The 16,033-nt window shown below is 34.0% G+C and overlaps 1 protein-coding gene across 21 annotated transcripts in view; it reads left to right on the forward strand.

The window, feature by feature from the left end:
• The window catches only part of GPHN (gephyrin), a 689,448-nt gene that overhangs the window by 490,697 nt on the left and 182,718 nt on the right, over window positions 1–16,033 (forward strand). For 8 of the 21 annotated variants that reach the window (XM_064374955.1, XM_064374958.1, XM_064374962.1 and 5 more), the window contains one exon: window positions 536–577. The exons of the other annotated variants lie outside the window; for them this stretch is intronic. In XM_064374955.1, coding sequence (XP_064231025.1) covers window positions 536–577 — 42 coding nt within the window. The remainder of the gene's footprint in view (window positions 1–535; window positions 578–16,033) is intronic. 21 annotated transcript variants of the gene reach the window in all.

Here is a 16,033-nt window from a genome sequence, read left to right on the forward strand (position 1 = left end):
ACTGGAAATACAATTAAAGAACAAATCTGATAATAAGTGCATTTCTGATTCTTCTACTGTTATCTTTCTCCAGTTTCAGTAATACCAAAAATTGAATAGTTGGAACAGTAAGAATCAGAATACAGTCTTTGGTACCCTCTTTAATGATAACTGTGAGTATGTATGATAGAGTTATCTTATAAACAACCTCACATGTAGTTTTCTAGTGTTAAGCCAGCAAAGATCAATGCCAGACCATAAAAAAAATTGTCCAACATTCTGCTTTCTCCCTCTCAGCAAGATCATACCAGATTTTGAGCAGAGGGAGTCATCTCCATCATGGATTTTTTTTTAGCAAGGTATTTTTTTTTTGTCACAAAGTTTTCCTTCAAATAACTTGAGTCTTGAGATGTTTTCAAACTCAAGTATCTGCTTATAAAGCTGTTTGATTATCTGGCAAGTGTGTTGGTGATGGAGCCATCTAACCCCTCTGTGACCCTGACTATGCTATCCTTTCCTCTTTAACAGTGTTTTCTTTTCCCCACTGCAAAACCAGGCTCGGCTTCCCTCGTGCTCATCTACCTATAGTGTATCTGAGGTATATTTTGCACGTGTTTTCTTACATGGTCAATAACATGCTCGCCCTCAACATTTTTCTCATTTTATTTTCCTTTTGCCTTAATTTATTTTGCCTTGCACTTTGCACTTGCCTGAAATGGATGAGAATACCAAAGGGGAAAAATCATCTGTAAGGGGAAAATTTTTATATTTTTATGATGCACTGTTGTCTGAATAACTTTTTTTGGCAGTCACTATATCACATTGAAATAGCTAAAGCCCAGATAGCCAACTTGATTGCTCTGACTACCTTAATTTCATAATGACTCTTTTGAATCAGATAATTTATTATTAAACCCATATCGGCTAAAGGCAAGATTCCGGTTTGTATATCTATATGTGTCTGTATCTGATAGCTGAAGATTTGTATTCATTTAGTGATTATTCTGTCTCATTAACCACAGACATAGGAAAACATCCAAAATTGAAGATTTAAAAATAGGAATAAATCTTTTATATAAAATAGATGTATTCCTATTTTTAAATCTCATTAGGTAACTTTAATAATTTTTTGCTGCTTATATTTTCCTAAGATTCTTGTAATCTAAAAGAGATTAATGGTCATGAGATTCATTTTCTTTTAGTAAAATATTTTACTTGAAATTTGGCCTATGTAATTGTCTTTTAGGAGATTTAATTTCTTGTTCTTATTGTGTTAAACTATAGGAAAAATGAGTTTTCTTGTTTTTAAAAAACAGATTTATTGAAGTATTATTAGCAGACTTTGAATATCCATTAAGTTTCCTTTCAAAGCAGAGGCACAGTTTGAGTAGCTAAGAAGAAAGAGTATATGTGTCTCAAAATGTGACAGGTAAATAAAATGACTTCAGGCTGGGTGCAGTGGCTCACACGTGTAATCCCGGCACTTTGGGAGGCTGAAATGGGTGGATCATTGAGGTCTGGAGTTCGATATGAGCTTGACCAACATGGTGAAACCCCGTCTTTATTAAAAATACAAAAAATTAGCCAGGAGTGGTGGCACATACCTGTAATCCCAGCTACTTGGGAGCCTGAGGCAGGAGAATTGCTTGAACCTGGGAGGCAGAGGTTGCAGTGAGCCAAGATTGTGCAGTTGCACTCCAGCCTGGGCAACAGAGAGAGACTTTGTCTCATTAAAAAAAAAAAAAAAAAAAAAAAAAAAGGACTTCAATAGTGTATGAATTTTAAGACCTTAGCTCTTTTCTTTACAACATAATTTCTATATGTATTTACTTTGTACAGACCACTATAGCTACCATATTAAGGCCAGTATTATCAACTTAGAATTGGAATTAGATTGCAGAAATATTATCTCAGAATGTCATGCCAAAGAAAACCCTTGAAAGTTGGCACTATCTAAAATACCAGGTAGTATATGCAGAACCTGAGGCAGAATACCATCTGCAGACCTCAAATTTTAAGAAAAAAGCTTTGAAAGAAATGGCATGACGAACCCATAGCTTCACAAAGTTGAATTTATTGAGTCAATAGAATTACAGCCATCGTCTTCGATTTTTAACTTTGCAAGTTACAACTGTCAGATTTTTTTCTCTTAAAACTGATTTCCTGGAAAGTTAACTTCTTGAAACATCAGTAGAGAGAAGCAAAGAAAAGAAAGGCAAATAAACTATTTGTAATATCAACAAAGACATTTGAAAGAAAAGGTTGGTATCATTTCATCATCACATTTTCTTTAGGTCTTTTCTTAATTCCCCAAGATTATGAGTCTTAGTGTAAAAAAATATATAACCCATTTCTTTTTGCCACTTCATCCAGGCAATTCTCCATTTCCCATGAGAGTGTATAAGAAGTCTACCATTGGCATCATCTCCAATCACAGCCTACTGCATCCATCAGGGTATTACTTTCTCTATGGCAGCATGTGTGCAGGAGGGCTCTCATGTTGGAATGTGGAACTGGCTTCTTGGGGGGATTATGTATGCTGTGGCATTGGCTCCATGGCACTCAGCTCTTAAATGAACTCTGGCTTCATCTAGGTTTGTTTCTTTCGTTGTGACACATGGGCTTTCTTTATTTGTCATGAAGTGTGTTTCTTTTTCTGTCGTTTGTGGTAGGGTTTCTCTCTTTCACTCAATGCCACATCTCTGTGGTCTCCATAGGTGCTGTTTATGTTGAATTTATGATGCTATAAAGACCAATAAAATGAAGAACTCCATAAAGAATCTAATATTCTTGATAATCCTCTGCCTAGAAATAATTGTTTCTATTTAGTCTTAAATTGGTAAATATTTCACAGAATTTTAGACTGTAAACCTTAATAATTATAATTTCAAGGAATATTCTTAGGTTTCAATTTTTCATATGGAAACTTCTTGACAGGATCATTGGTAACATAGAGTATTTATTTTATAGCATCACTGTGGAGTTAGCCAAACCTTCCATGGTTCAATATCCTCTTTCCCTTACATTTACATCATCATCTTCATTTACCTCCACTATTGAAGAAATAAAGTCTCCAACCCCTAATGTAGCACATTGGTTTACCAATTGCATATCACTATCTTCTGTGTCATTCATTAGATGAAAAACTAAGCCTTGCTCAAAAATGGATCTATCCATGTGTTGTATAGGAACAAGATTTATAACCTCAGCTGGCTGATACTAGTTAACAAATGTTTCTCTATGTAGTTATGACCCCTTTGTAAAAAAATAAAAAATACTGTTATCTTACTTGTGATTAACTTTGCTTTTGATATCTCATCAATTAATCTTCATAACAGCTTTGTTTGGGGTAGATATTAATGTCATCCTCATTTTAAAGATGAGGAAACTGAGACACAAAGAGGTTAACTTTGTGTCTCATAAAGCCGGTCATAAAGCTAGCAAGTGAGTGGCAGGAAATTGTCTTTTCTTAAATACCATGCTTTCTCCTGTTAAGAAGTTGTTAAAAGTCATTAGCTCTGTGACTAGCATGTAGTAGTCTTGCATTTTCACTTCATCCATTTACTTTGTTCAGGTTGATTATATAGTCAGTCATAATATATATTATGAGAAGATGTACCTATAAGATACAAAACTTTAATTCAAGAAAATGTTAGAAAGACCTCTAACATTTATGGTAATATAATTTATTGTTATTTATTTTATTGTTATTTTTCTCTTAGTCATTTGATCAATATTTATTGAGCCACCTACTAAGCCTGTTTTTTTTTTTGTTTTTTTTTTTGAGACAGAGTCTCGCTCTGTTGCCAGGCACCAGGCTGGAATGCAGTGGCACAATCTCGGCTCACTGCAACCTCGGGTTCAATCAACTCTCCTGCCTCAGCCTCCCGAGTAGCTGGGACTACAGGTGCATGCCACCACACCCAGATAATTTTTGTATTTTAGTAGAGACGGGGTTTCACCATGTTGGCCAGGATGGTCTCAATCTTTTGACCTCACGATTCACCTGCCTCAGCCTCCCAAAGTGCTGGGATTTCAGGCGTGAGCCACTGCGCCTGGCCTACTATGGCTTTTTAAAATACAATTATAATCCACCGGTTATTTCTTGACCTTTGGAATTGGTTTTACATTTGGAAAACATAAAATATTATGAATGTAATGAGATCAGTGTCTCAGATTGTACAGTTTTTCATCCCTTCAAGCAAAGTGGAAAAAAAAAATCTCTTTCATGTTTCTGATTTTCAACTTTTTTCTAGCAGTATTCTAGCAGAGTTGCTTTTAAAAATCCTTTTAAAAGATTGCTTCAGAATTCCCTTAGTATAAACCAATGCCAGAATTAGTACTTTCTTTTGATAGAAATTAAATTCTTTCTGACTTATTTGAGAAGCTGGAATATATACTAGACATGAATTTATTATAATTTGTAACACGATATCTAAACCAAAAAATAATAAACATCCAAGTTGTCATGCTTTTACTGGTCCAAATTGAACCCTTTTGAGTTTTATCTTTAATGTCTTAGATTTCCCAGTGTCAAGGTTGACAGATAATTTCACATTTAGAAGCTAAATCATTTATTTCCTGTTGAGTAGACAAGGACTGAAAATTATATTTATTTAATAATTAAGAACTTCCAGCTACCTAAAGGGAAGATGGTATTTTAAAGTTATGCAAAATAGTTGCCCTTTGAACTCTTAGATGCTATTAGGACACCAATTCTGATCTAAACAAACTTGGACTAACAATTTTGGAGCTTTTGCAAACAGAAGTTTCAGTAGAATTGCAGATAGCAGGTCTACATATTCAAGAAAGGAAGGGAAAGAAGAAAAAAGGAAGAGAAGAAAGATAAATGGACTTCAAAAACCATACCATTTCCAATTTCAAAAGAAAAAAATAGGAACAATTTTTAAACACCGCAGGACCACAAACTGTTTAAACTGGAAGAAACTGTAGCCAAAAAATAAAGATTCTATACTGTGAGATAATCACCTAAGAGGTTCTACTTTATAAAATCTCATTTAGAAAATCTTTAATAATTAATGTATTACTTATTTCAATATGTTTATCTACAATGTTCCATCCCTTCATTCACGTGTATTATTTTTATGCTATTTGTATGCTATAGTTAGAAAACTGGACATAGTATAAAGAAATCTTGGAAGAGTATCTTTTGAAAACACTACACCTGCTGCTATTAAAATTTATTGATTCTACCTCACTTACAAACTTTTAGAAATGAATCAGAGTATATAAATTGTTTCATGAAAAGTAAAATTAGTACGTCTTTCTCTCTGACATCCAAATTAGTAGCTAAGCCATAGAGATAATGGGAAAACACATGACTTTCTCTTTGATGGAAATATTTGATAAATCTATCTAATTAAAGCATTATTTAAAAAGAATTGAGATGAGGCTGTTCATGGTGGCTCACACCTGTAATCCCAGCACTTTAGGAGGCCGAGGCGGATGGATTGCCTTATCTCAGGAGTTCGAGACCAGCCTGGGCAATATGATGAACCCTATCTCTACTAAAATAAGAAAAATTAGCTGCGTGTGGTGGCGTGTGCCTGTAGTTCCAGCTACTCGGGAGACTAAGGCAGGAGAATTGCAAGAACCCAGGAGGTGGAGGTTGCAGTCGAGATTGTGCCACTGCACTCCAGCCTGGGCAACAGAGCGAGACTCCATCTCAGGAGAAAAAAAAAGAATTGAGAAGAATTCCATCTGTCTACTTGGGCATACATTTTTAAGTTTCCATAATAAAAATATTTTTAAAAATGCACTATAGTTGGCACTAGTGAATTTCTGCTTATCCTTATATATTGCCTCATATAATCATTTACAATATAAAAGAGGTCGTCAGTGAAAACAGGGAAAGAAAAATTTAAAGTTTAAGATGAAGGATTATTAATGGATGTGTAACAAGTTTAGAAAATTATTAAGCTGTATTAAGACCAATATATAAACTATATGTATCTTTGAGGGAGATAGGAGATACGTATATCCTTTCCTTCATATATCTGTATATATGAGGATTAGCTTATCATCATGATGTTCTATATTTTCTTTCCTATGTTCTAGAAAATTTACAAATAAAATAGATTAATTAGAGATATAGCTAGTTAGTGCCCAAATAAATGATGGCACATTATAATATGATATGTTATAATGTAATATTATAATGTGATAGCACTAAAATGACATAGCTCACATGCATTTATACTTACAGTTCCAGCTCCTGTTTGAATGTCTTTTTGTGGTCTTAAACTTGTTATGTTCAGCTCTGCTTTCTAAATACTTCTGTCAGTGGCATGTTCTTAAAGTTTCCCTGCATAGAAATCTAGTTATCTTTTACTGTTTCTTGTTTTTTGTCTTTGACATTTAGTGTGTCATTAAATTTTGTCATTTTTGTTATTTCTTCCTTTGAATTATCTCCTAATCCTTACTTCTAATACATAAATGAACTTTGTAGCCACATCTACTTTCAAATGCTGGCTTTGACCAAAAAAATATAAAATAATGAAAATGGCAGCTTTATCCTATAAATTACAGACGCTTGAGAAATGTGAACCAGCTCATGGTCATATCTTGCTGTGGTTCATATCCATGGATTTATACAGATTTGGTTTACCACTAATCCTAGTGTCATTTTTAAAGATTCAGATAAGTATCTTCCTGACCAGCAACAAGGTAAATTTTCTTTTGCTCCTTTTGGGTTTTACTCCTAAACATGCATTTGGGTGCATGAAATGTATAGCCTAGACTTCAGCAAGTAGAATTACCAGTTTTCCCTGGTCACTGTTTTTCCCTTTCAAAGCATTTCCTTCTCAACCATTTTCTTCATCTAAGCCATAGAACACAGGAAATAATATGTGTGGCTGTTTTCTTAAGATCCTGTGAAGATGTTGCCATTCTATATTCAAAGAACAAAAGTTAATTCATTACACACAATGAATATAAATTCAAGGCTTAATTCTCTCCCATAATTGAGAAAGATATAGTAACCCCTTCTTTTAAGTAGCTCAGTACTTCTTGAAGTCATTTGTTATTTAAAGACACACTTGAAATTTCATGTTTGGATATTCTTCATGTTGCCTTTTTCTTTGGATGCCTAGAGTCTCTAAATAGCCTGTGCTTACCATATGAAGTTAGGACTTGAGATCATGAGGTATATTTTTATTTTTTTAAATAACCTCTTTATTTTTCTGAAAGAATCAAGTTTAATCAGCATCTCACCATATTCTAAAAATGTTCATATTTGGCAATTATTAATATTTTGCTGGTTTTCTTGTAGTGTTGAAGTAGACTTACTGAAGATCAATTTAACATAGTGTTTAAAGGTTGGGGCTAGGTTTAAATCCTAACCCTGGATTTGAAACCGAACCCTGTCCCTTATTAACTTTGTGACCTTAAGCAAGTTTACTTCTCTGCACCTCACATTCTATAAAATCAGAATGATACCACCTTTTGGGGTATTTTAAGGACTTAACAGCTTAATACAACTTGGTGCAGTGCTTGATATGCATAAGTACTCAATAAATGTTAACTATTATTATTGTCAATATTTATTATTATATTAAAAGTCCAAAGGTAAAGTTATTTTTTGTTTGAACTAACTCTTTAAGATACATTTTCTGCTATGGTTGTCATACAGTAAAATATGTTTTATGTATAGTTATTAGCCACAACCTGACTGAAACAAGTATTAGCTCCACTCTCAACTTAACCTGACATCAGCACTTGTACCATTCCTGCCTTGCTTCTTTTTCCTAGTCATTGTAAAGTGTATAGAATATGAAATACATGAACGTTTAATGTCTTTCTTTTCATTCTGCCAGGTGACTGTCTTCTCCAGTTTTTCAATTGTCTTTTTCTCCAAAATCACTTTCTCATTTAGTGTTTGGATTGCTAATGCACATAAATGCACCCCAAAGATAATGACTAATAGGAATAGTGCTTTTTTGTTGTAAGTATTATATTGTCCTTGTAGTCTATTATATGTCATACCCTACAAGCAATCACCAATTTATAAGTGGGCAAAGCAGTTCCTCACAAAAAATAACTTTATAAATGGTGACCAGATTTCTAGGCTAGTGTTCATATAACTTAATTAGCTGATATTACACTTATTAGTAACTGAATTGAGATTTAAATTGACATATATGGATTAATGTAGGAATCTATCTACTAATTATAACATTATTTCTTAGGAAAATGCACTTTATCTTTTAACAGAATCCAGCCTACTTCAAGGCATTTTACCTGACAATTTCTGAGTGGCAGTGGGATCTACATCCTGTTTTCTTCCTTTGACAGTTCAACCTTCTTTATAATACTCATTGTAGTGGAAGGTAAAGGGAGAATGAAACTCTTGAAATTGGGACAAGGACTTCTCCACAGCATCATCAATCAATGTTTGTTGAAGGAGTGTATGAATTGGATTTTTATATGAAAGATTTATGCCAATAATGTTAAATTTCAGTAAACTTTCTATAGTGTGATATTATTAGTCCTAGGTTACTTCTTGCTACCTCTTCCTAGTAAATGATTATTTTTCTGAATGATTCTTTATTCATTTATTAAGTGCCCTTATTCACTTATTAAATACCCTCTGTATCCTTCATATCTTGAAAACAAGATACAGATCTTTGAGTCAGCAGAGCAAAGTTAAACAAATATATGACTGACTATGAGTTAAAAGAAGTAATGATTTCTACTGCCAAGTCTGTGGTAAGCTATAATTGCATTTCTCTTTGCTCCAGTTTACCCATCTCTAAAATTTGAATAAACTAGACGTTTATGTTCCTCAGAAGGGATGTTCTAGTAAAATTTCAGAAAATGAAAGGGATTCATGACAAAGCTAATTCATCATGAATGTAAAAACAGAATTTTGCAGGTATAATATGAGAGGAATTATATCTTGTTATCCTGTGTGTATTTTGCTTTTTACATGAAAATTCAGTCAGGCAGCAAAATGTATATTGAAAACATGCTCTGAGCTTAAAAGACCATAATGGTTTGGATGTGCTGTGTGAGTGTAAAATTTGAAATTGATCTTGTGTTATTTTTCCTTGGTTATTTATACTTTCGGTTTTGCTGAAATTACCAGTAGGTCATAAGAAGTCAGCAAGCATTTATTTAACATCTATACATACTACAGAGTAGATATTGCCATATTAAGCATATAGAGAATGTTACAAAAATTAAATATGGGGCCTTAAGGATTTTACAAATTGAAATATTGTCTAATTTTTAAAACAATCATAATCTATGAATTCAGGCTGTGTTGTTCTAAAATATTATTAGAGAAAATATCTTTGGCTTTGAAAACTAAAGCTCCTTACTAATAGGGCCAAAAAACATCTGTAGGAAAATCACTATTCTTGTGTCCTGTGTTCACAGAATAGTCATGAGGGAGTTATTTTAAATTTCACCAAATTATTGTTAGGTCTCAAAAAAGAATTTGCTAAAGCAGATTTTTCTAGAATAGACTTGAGTTTTTGGAGCCTTATTATATAACCTGAAAAATACCATAATAGCCTCTTTAGACCACATTTTTCTCTATCAGAGATGGTGTCAGTTTTACTAAGATTGGTAGTAAGGCTTATTTAATTAATTTGTCAAGTTCAGACATCTTGGAAAGGAGAGATAAAGGCAAGGCATGACATTACTCTTTATAAACATGACTTAATGGAGGAGAATGCAAATTTTCATCCTTTAAATCTTTTAATCGGTTTTACTGAGTTACCTAATATATTTGGGTGGTGTAAGAAACCCTGAAAGAAACAGTCCAGTAAGCATTGTAGGTCAGAATGATTAGCATATGCACAGCAAAAGTAGTTTGTGGAAGGGAATTTGGTCTTTTTTTTTTAATTCTCTTAAGTTGAATTTAAGGGCATATTTTGAGTCTTATGGAATCGATTTTAAACATAGTGACAGTATTTCCCATGCATTTTAGCCACTTAATTGTATGAATAAATACTTGCTACCCTTTACAGTTGGAGCTATCATTCTCCAGAGTAGATTTATCCATAATATTTACAGTCTTAATAATTGTAAATCTATCATATCTATTAAAATTTTTTAGTATTCTCTCACCTTTTGGCAGCATCTCCTTAAGAAAGGATTTACATTTTTATTCTCATTTTTAACAAGAATTTTAAAGTTAAGATTTATAGAGAACTTGAGGGCTTTTTCTACTGTGTACTCCATCATCAGAAATAGGGTAGATTCGAAATAGAAATGAAGGATATATGATGATGTCCTTTCCATTAGCTTTGAAAAATTCAACTTGTATAGTTACATGTATATGATGTCAGAGTATTTTATAAGTGTGCCTGATTTATCATACTGACTTGCTTCTTTTTAACTTAAATATTTTGAGCACAGACTTATGTTTCATTTTTCAGTGAGTTATTTTGTATCTATGAATAAGTATCAATGCATTGTTTGTAAGTTGAAATCACCTACACCCTTTTAAATACATGTGCTTGCATCACTTTTGAATCTACCTTTTAAAGTGAAATTGACTTCATTTCCATGTGACTTTTATTACTAGAAGAAGCAAATAATTATGAAAAACAGTAAAGGTTATTATATAAAATAACTTTATTTTACAGTAAAACAGTTGCATGTACATTTTACCTAGAAAGACTAATGTTGTTATATATGCCTTAGAACTTATATGGGAGAAAAAATAGGTATATTGGTACTCAAATGTTTTGTATTTTAAGAAGGAAAAAAAGAATAAAAAGCGGGAGTGAAAAAAAAGAGAAGGGAGGGAAGGAGAAAATTTTAAAAAGGAAGGAAGAAAACGACCATAGTTTTTCATTTCTTTTTTGACTTCAGTATTAAAATAATAGGTCACTTGTTCTCACTTTCCCATTTTAAATGGTTGCAGAGTATAAGCAGCAGCTTATAGAATAAAGGTGAATTCAGAAATACCTTAAAGATATTTTTGGATTAATGTTTCATGGAACCCTGAATGGAATTCAGATTCATATTTTCTTTTTATAGCTATAGTTTTCAATTATATTAGCAATTTTCCTTGTCCTATTTCTGTCTGCCTCAGGATACGAAAAAAAGGGTCTATTTTTGAAATTTTGTTCATGCCATTCTGCACCCACTATTGCCTGGAGTCATGAAAATCCAGCTTGCTGCTATTTTTTCTCTTTGGCAACTTGCTGCTATACCAACACACAGCAATTAAATATAATTCTGTTGGGGCTACCATGATTAAATCCTCTTGTTGAGAAGCATTGCATGAACTAATGCATGGCTCTGAGAAGGCTGCTGTATGCATCTGCACTGAAAGAAAAATTCCATAGCAGTCTAGCCCCTTTGGATTTAATATTGAAGCTGTAGATTAATGGTGAACTTTGGTACAATGCTCAACAAAGAAGGGAGTTCCCTAGACATAAAAGTGGGAACTGAGGTAAAAACGGTCTTCCCCAGCCTGACCAGTATGGTGTAACCCCGCCTCTATTAAAACTACAAAAAGTTAGGCATGGTTGCACACACCTGTAATCCCAGCTACTCAGGATGCTGAGTCAGGAGAACCACTTGCACCCAGGAGGTGGATGTTGCAGTGAGCTGAAATTGCGCCACTGCACTCCAGCCTGAGTGACAGAGTGAGACTCTGTCCCCCACCCAAAAAAAGGAGGGAGGGTGGTCTTCTGCAGTCAGATGCTGCTAAATTAATCACAAGTAATCATGAGTTGTGGAGGTTAGGAGTCCCTTTAAAGAATGCACTTGGGTGGGAGAGTAGGAAAGAGAGAAAAGGATGCCAGTGACACCTGAAAGAGATAATATGAGGAAATGTTGAGTTAATCTTCATTTGTGTGCTGTCTCAAACATTTGGCTTAGCATCTGAAAGACTCTGGGTCAAATTAAGACTGATTTTAATTGTCTTTCTATACAATTTCACAGCCTAACATTCAGCATAAAATATATCAAAAATGACTTACCTCCCTCATATCCATGACAATTCCAAACTGTTTCTTAATAAACTTTATAATTGCCTCCAGTATTTTAAATGTTTTTTTAATTGCCTCCAGTATTTTTATGTTCAAACAATCAGCATTCTTCATTAGTTCCATTAAGCATTCATCTTATTTTAATGTATACAATTTTTATTTGGTAGAAAATAAACCAGATATTATTTTATAATATAAAAGGAAAAAAAGATTTTTTTCCTTTTATATTATAGTTACACCTTAAAAGTATAGAAAGCAAATGAATGGTTCCAGAATTTTGCATTTATTTTTCTAAATCATGTTTCTGGGCTATGAGTTACTAAATTTTGCTTAATTTTTTAATGTAAATATAGTAATTGAACCACACAACTGTCAGTTCCTACAACCTTTGATATATTGGCTGATGAAATGTAAACAAACAAAAAATGTGGACCAGCAGCTCTAGATCATCTAAATGACCTCCTTTAGTTCATTTCCCTTTCCACTTAGTAAGTTTATCTATAACTTCACCAATTTATTAGTTTTAGAGCCATGTAGCACAGTTCAGGGGTTCAAAGGAAAAGTTAAAATAATCTGGGGTTATTCATTCAACCTCAACTGCTACCATATGGCAAAGGTCTCTGTAGCCATTCTTACTATTACAGGTCAATGACAGTAGCATTTTTAAAGTGCTCTTGTGCTGCATATAAGTACCACTCTTGCAGTCAACCTATGTCACCATGCTTTCATTTGCAGTTATCCAACTTTCAGACATAACTGGTTCAAGGCTCTGATCTGAAATGTTCCCCAGCTCAAGTTATCTACCTGGCCTTGGCTTCATAGAGTCATATGTCCTGGTAGCTGCAAATTAATGAATGAAAAAGAGGTGGGGGGATAGAAGAAAGAGAAAGAAGGGAGGGATGGAGAAAATAAAAAAGAGAAGAAGGAAACTAGACATAGTTTTTCATTCCTTTTTCTACTTCAGTATTTAAAGAGTAGGTCACTTGTTCTAACTTCCCCATTTTAAGTAGTTACAGAGCATAAGCAGCAGTTTATAGAACAAAGTGAGATAGTAAAGGCAGTCATACTATATATGTCCTAGAGGGAGTCATACTATGTCATTTGCTTTAAGCTGTGTCTGAAATCACTTTGGCTTCCTTTTAAACATACCACATGCAAGGGGGGAATATTTGCAACTGCTCTTAAAATTAGTCATGATGTGGGTCAAAATACCTGTCTTTTCTCTTAAACCCACATCTTTCTTTCTCTCTCTGTCTTTTCTTTTCTTTTCTTTCTGACAGGGTTTCTCTCTGTCACCCAGCCTGGAGTGCAGTGGCACAATCTTGGCTCACTGTGACCTCCATCTCCCAGGCTCAAGCAATCCTCCCACTTCAGCCTCCCAGGTAGCTGGGACCACAAATGCATGGCCCCATGCCCAGCTAATTTTTTGTGCTTTTAGTAGACACAAGGTTTCACCATGTTGCCCAGGCTAGTCTTGAACTTCTGGGCTCAAGCGATCCTCTCACTCCAACCTCCCAAAGTGCTGGGATTACAGGTGTTTGCTACTGCACCCAGCTCTTTTTAAATTTTATAAGCTATACCTTTTGATTACTGCCTATTGACTTAAAAGACATCCATATCAGGGATTATATTTGTGCTTTTACAGTCTGCTTTATGTTTTGAAGGTTGAAGTAAGAAATGTGAAAAGAAAAAAAAAATCAAGAGAAGAATAATCCAAGAATGCCTGTTCCATTGTTTATTACCTCGTTTACATTAACCCACTTTCTCACTGCAGTTTGCTATACTTCATTTTTTCTTGTGCTTCTTTTCCCTTTCCTTGTGTATTTGTTTTTTCATTAGAAATCACCTGTTTTCTTTATTTCTAGCTATTTCTTTTCCTTTCCCTTTTCAATGAGTAATAACCCATTTCAGCTACTGAGAAAGAATATGAACCTTACTAATTGTTACTAATTTTTATGTTTCAGTGTGCTTCAAAGGAAAAAAATGGGATGGGCATAGCTGCTTTTATGTTCTGGTACACTGAGCCTAAATTCTAGGCAAGTAGCTATCAGGAATATAGGAGTGGTAATCTTAATGAAACTAACATAAATAAGATACAACATTTCTAGCTGTAAAAATTCTATGCATCATATAATGACCCTGTCAAAAGACTATTTACAAATAGAATATGCCTTTTTCAGCTTGAGTTAAAACATAATATTAATGGGTCTAGGTTTACAGACTTGTGAATCTAGTTAGTTTCATAGCTGTTCTATGATGGACCATAAACTGATCCCAAATGTCTTATTGTAGATGTGTATGCAGGGAAAGGACTAAGGAACAATATCAGGTCTGACCAGCAGACTTGACTGAGTGATGGATGGAAAATATGCACTGACACAGGCTTGACAGTCAGTGCGACCAAGGGACCTCTGCCAAAGTCAGCGGCCCTCATAAGCTGTGGCCTTTGCACTTATTTAATACAGATTAAATGATATAGGTCTCAAGTAAACACCATTAGAGGGTAATTAACATTGCTTCTGTCCGTGAATGTTCAAAAGGTCAGTCTTAGTACCACGTGAGTAAACAAGCTATTTAGTTAAACTCCTCTACATTCCCTTGTTATCTGCTCTGTGCTATTAGCTCAAAGTTAAGAGGGTTAGGCTGCTTTCAGCCGCAACCTTCTTCCAAGGGTTTTGCAAAACCTTCCAGCCTTCCAAGAAGGATTGCATCTTTCTATAAGTTTTCCACCACCCTGACTGATCTCCTATAGAACAATCCATTGATGGCTCAAAATAAATCTATGAACAATTAAAACTGATTTGAACAAATAGTAAAATGGTCTAAAATGGTCTGTCTATATTATACTAAAAGGTTTGAATTTTACAATTTAATCAAATGTTTGGCATTTTCAATAAGAGTTTCTGTTTTTCTTTTAAATAACTTTTGTATTTTTTTATACGTTCAGTAAAGAATATAGATAAGCAAAGAGAAAATTAAAATTACTCTTGAGCTCCTCCCATGTTAACTGCTATTAACTTTTATCAGAAAGAAATAATAAGGATGGCAAATTGAGGAAAAAGGAGGAAGTAGGGAGTTCTATAGAGAATGTAGGGTAAATTGAGAATAAAGAAACATATGTAAAACAAAGAATTATTTTTAAATTTCCTACATGAAAAAATTTTAAAACATGGGATATAAGAGTTGGAAAGCTCTGGTGGATGAGTTTCTGCAGAGTTTGATACAATTGTATTGCCATGTGATAACTGAGCAATGGAAAGCACAGCAAAGTCACCTGAAGCAACCACGGGAAGGGAGCAAATTGGTCAATGGTGAAACTGCTTAGGACAGTGGTTCAAATTTAACAGCATACTCAGACTTAGTGAAGGAAAAAATAATGAAAAAAATATATGGGTTAAAAACATTGGCGTTATTTGTTCTTAGGATAAAGAGTGCAAGTGGGTATTTAAATTTTAATGTTTTACTATGATGTATTCAGATCTTTTGATACATTTTTAAGAAACTGAACAATTGTGACAAAATTCAAATTTCCTTTGCATATAATTCTCATGTAACAACAAAATATGATAGAAATTAAGGACCTAGCACAGTGGCTCATGCCTGTAATCCCAACACTTTGGTGGGCCAAGGCAGGAGGATCACTTGAGCCCAAGAGTCTGAGACCAGCCTGAACAACATAGGGAGACCCCTCCTCTACAAAAAAAAAAAAAAAAAATTAGCTCAGCATGATGTCACACACTTGTGGTCCCAGCTACTCAGGAGGCTGAGGTGGGACGATCACTTGAGCCTGGGAGGTCGAGGCTGCAGTGAGCTATGATGGCACCACTACATTGTAGTCTGGGCAATAGAGTGAGACCCTGTCTCAAAAAAAAAAAAAAAAAAGAAAAGAAAATTAGGATTGTGTTATTTTCACATATATGGCATATGTTGACCCAGCATTTGAATAATGCTATATTTCCCAGGATCATTTTTGCTCCTATTTCTGTGTTTCTGCTTATATTTATTTTTAAATAACCTACTGGTTTATAGTATAACGTTAATGATTTTCAGTATGTGCTACAAAGATAGAATACACAGACCCA

Source organism: Aotus nancymaae, unplaced genomic scaffold (genome assembly GCF_030222135.1).
Source record: "Aotus nancymaae isolate 86718 unplaced genomic scaffold, 86718_ANA_hifiasm-v0.15.2.pri h1tg000011l, whole genome shotgun sequence".
Lineage (NCBI taxonomy): Eukaryota > Metazoa > Chordata > Mammalia > Primates > Aotidae > Aotus > Aotus nancymaae.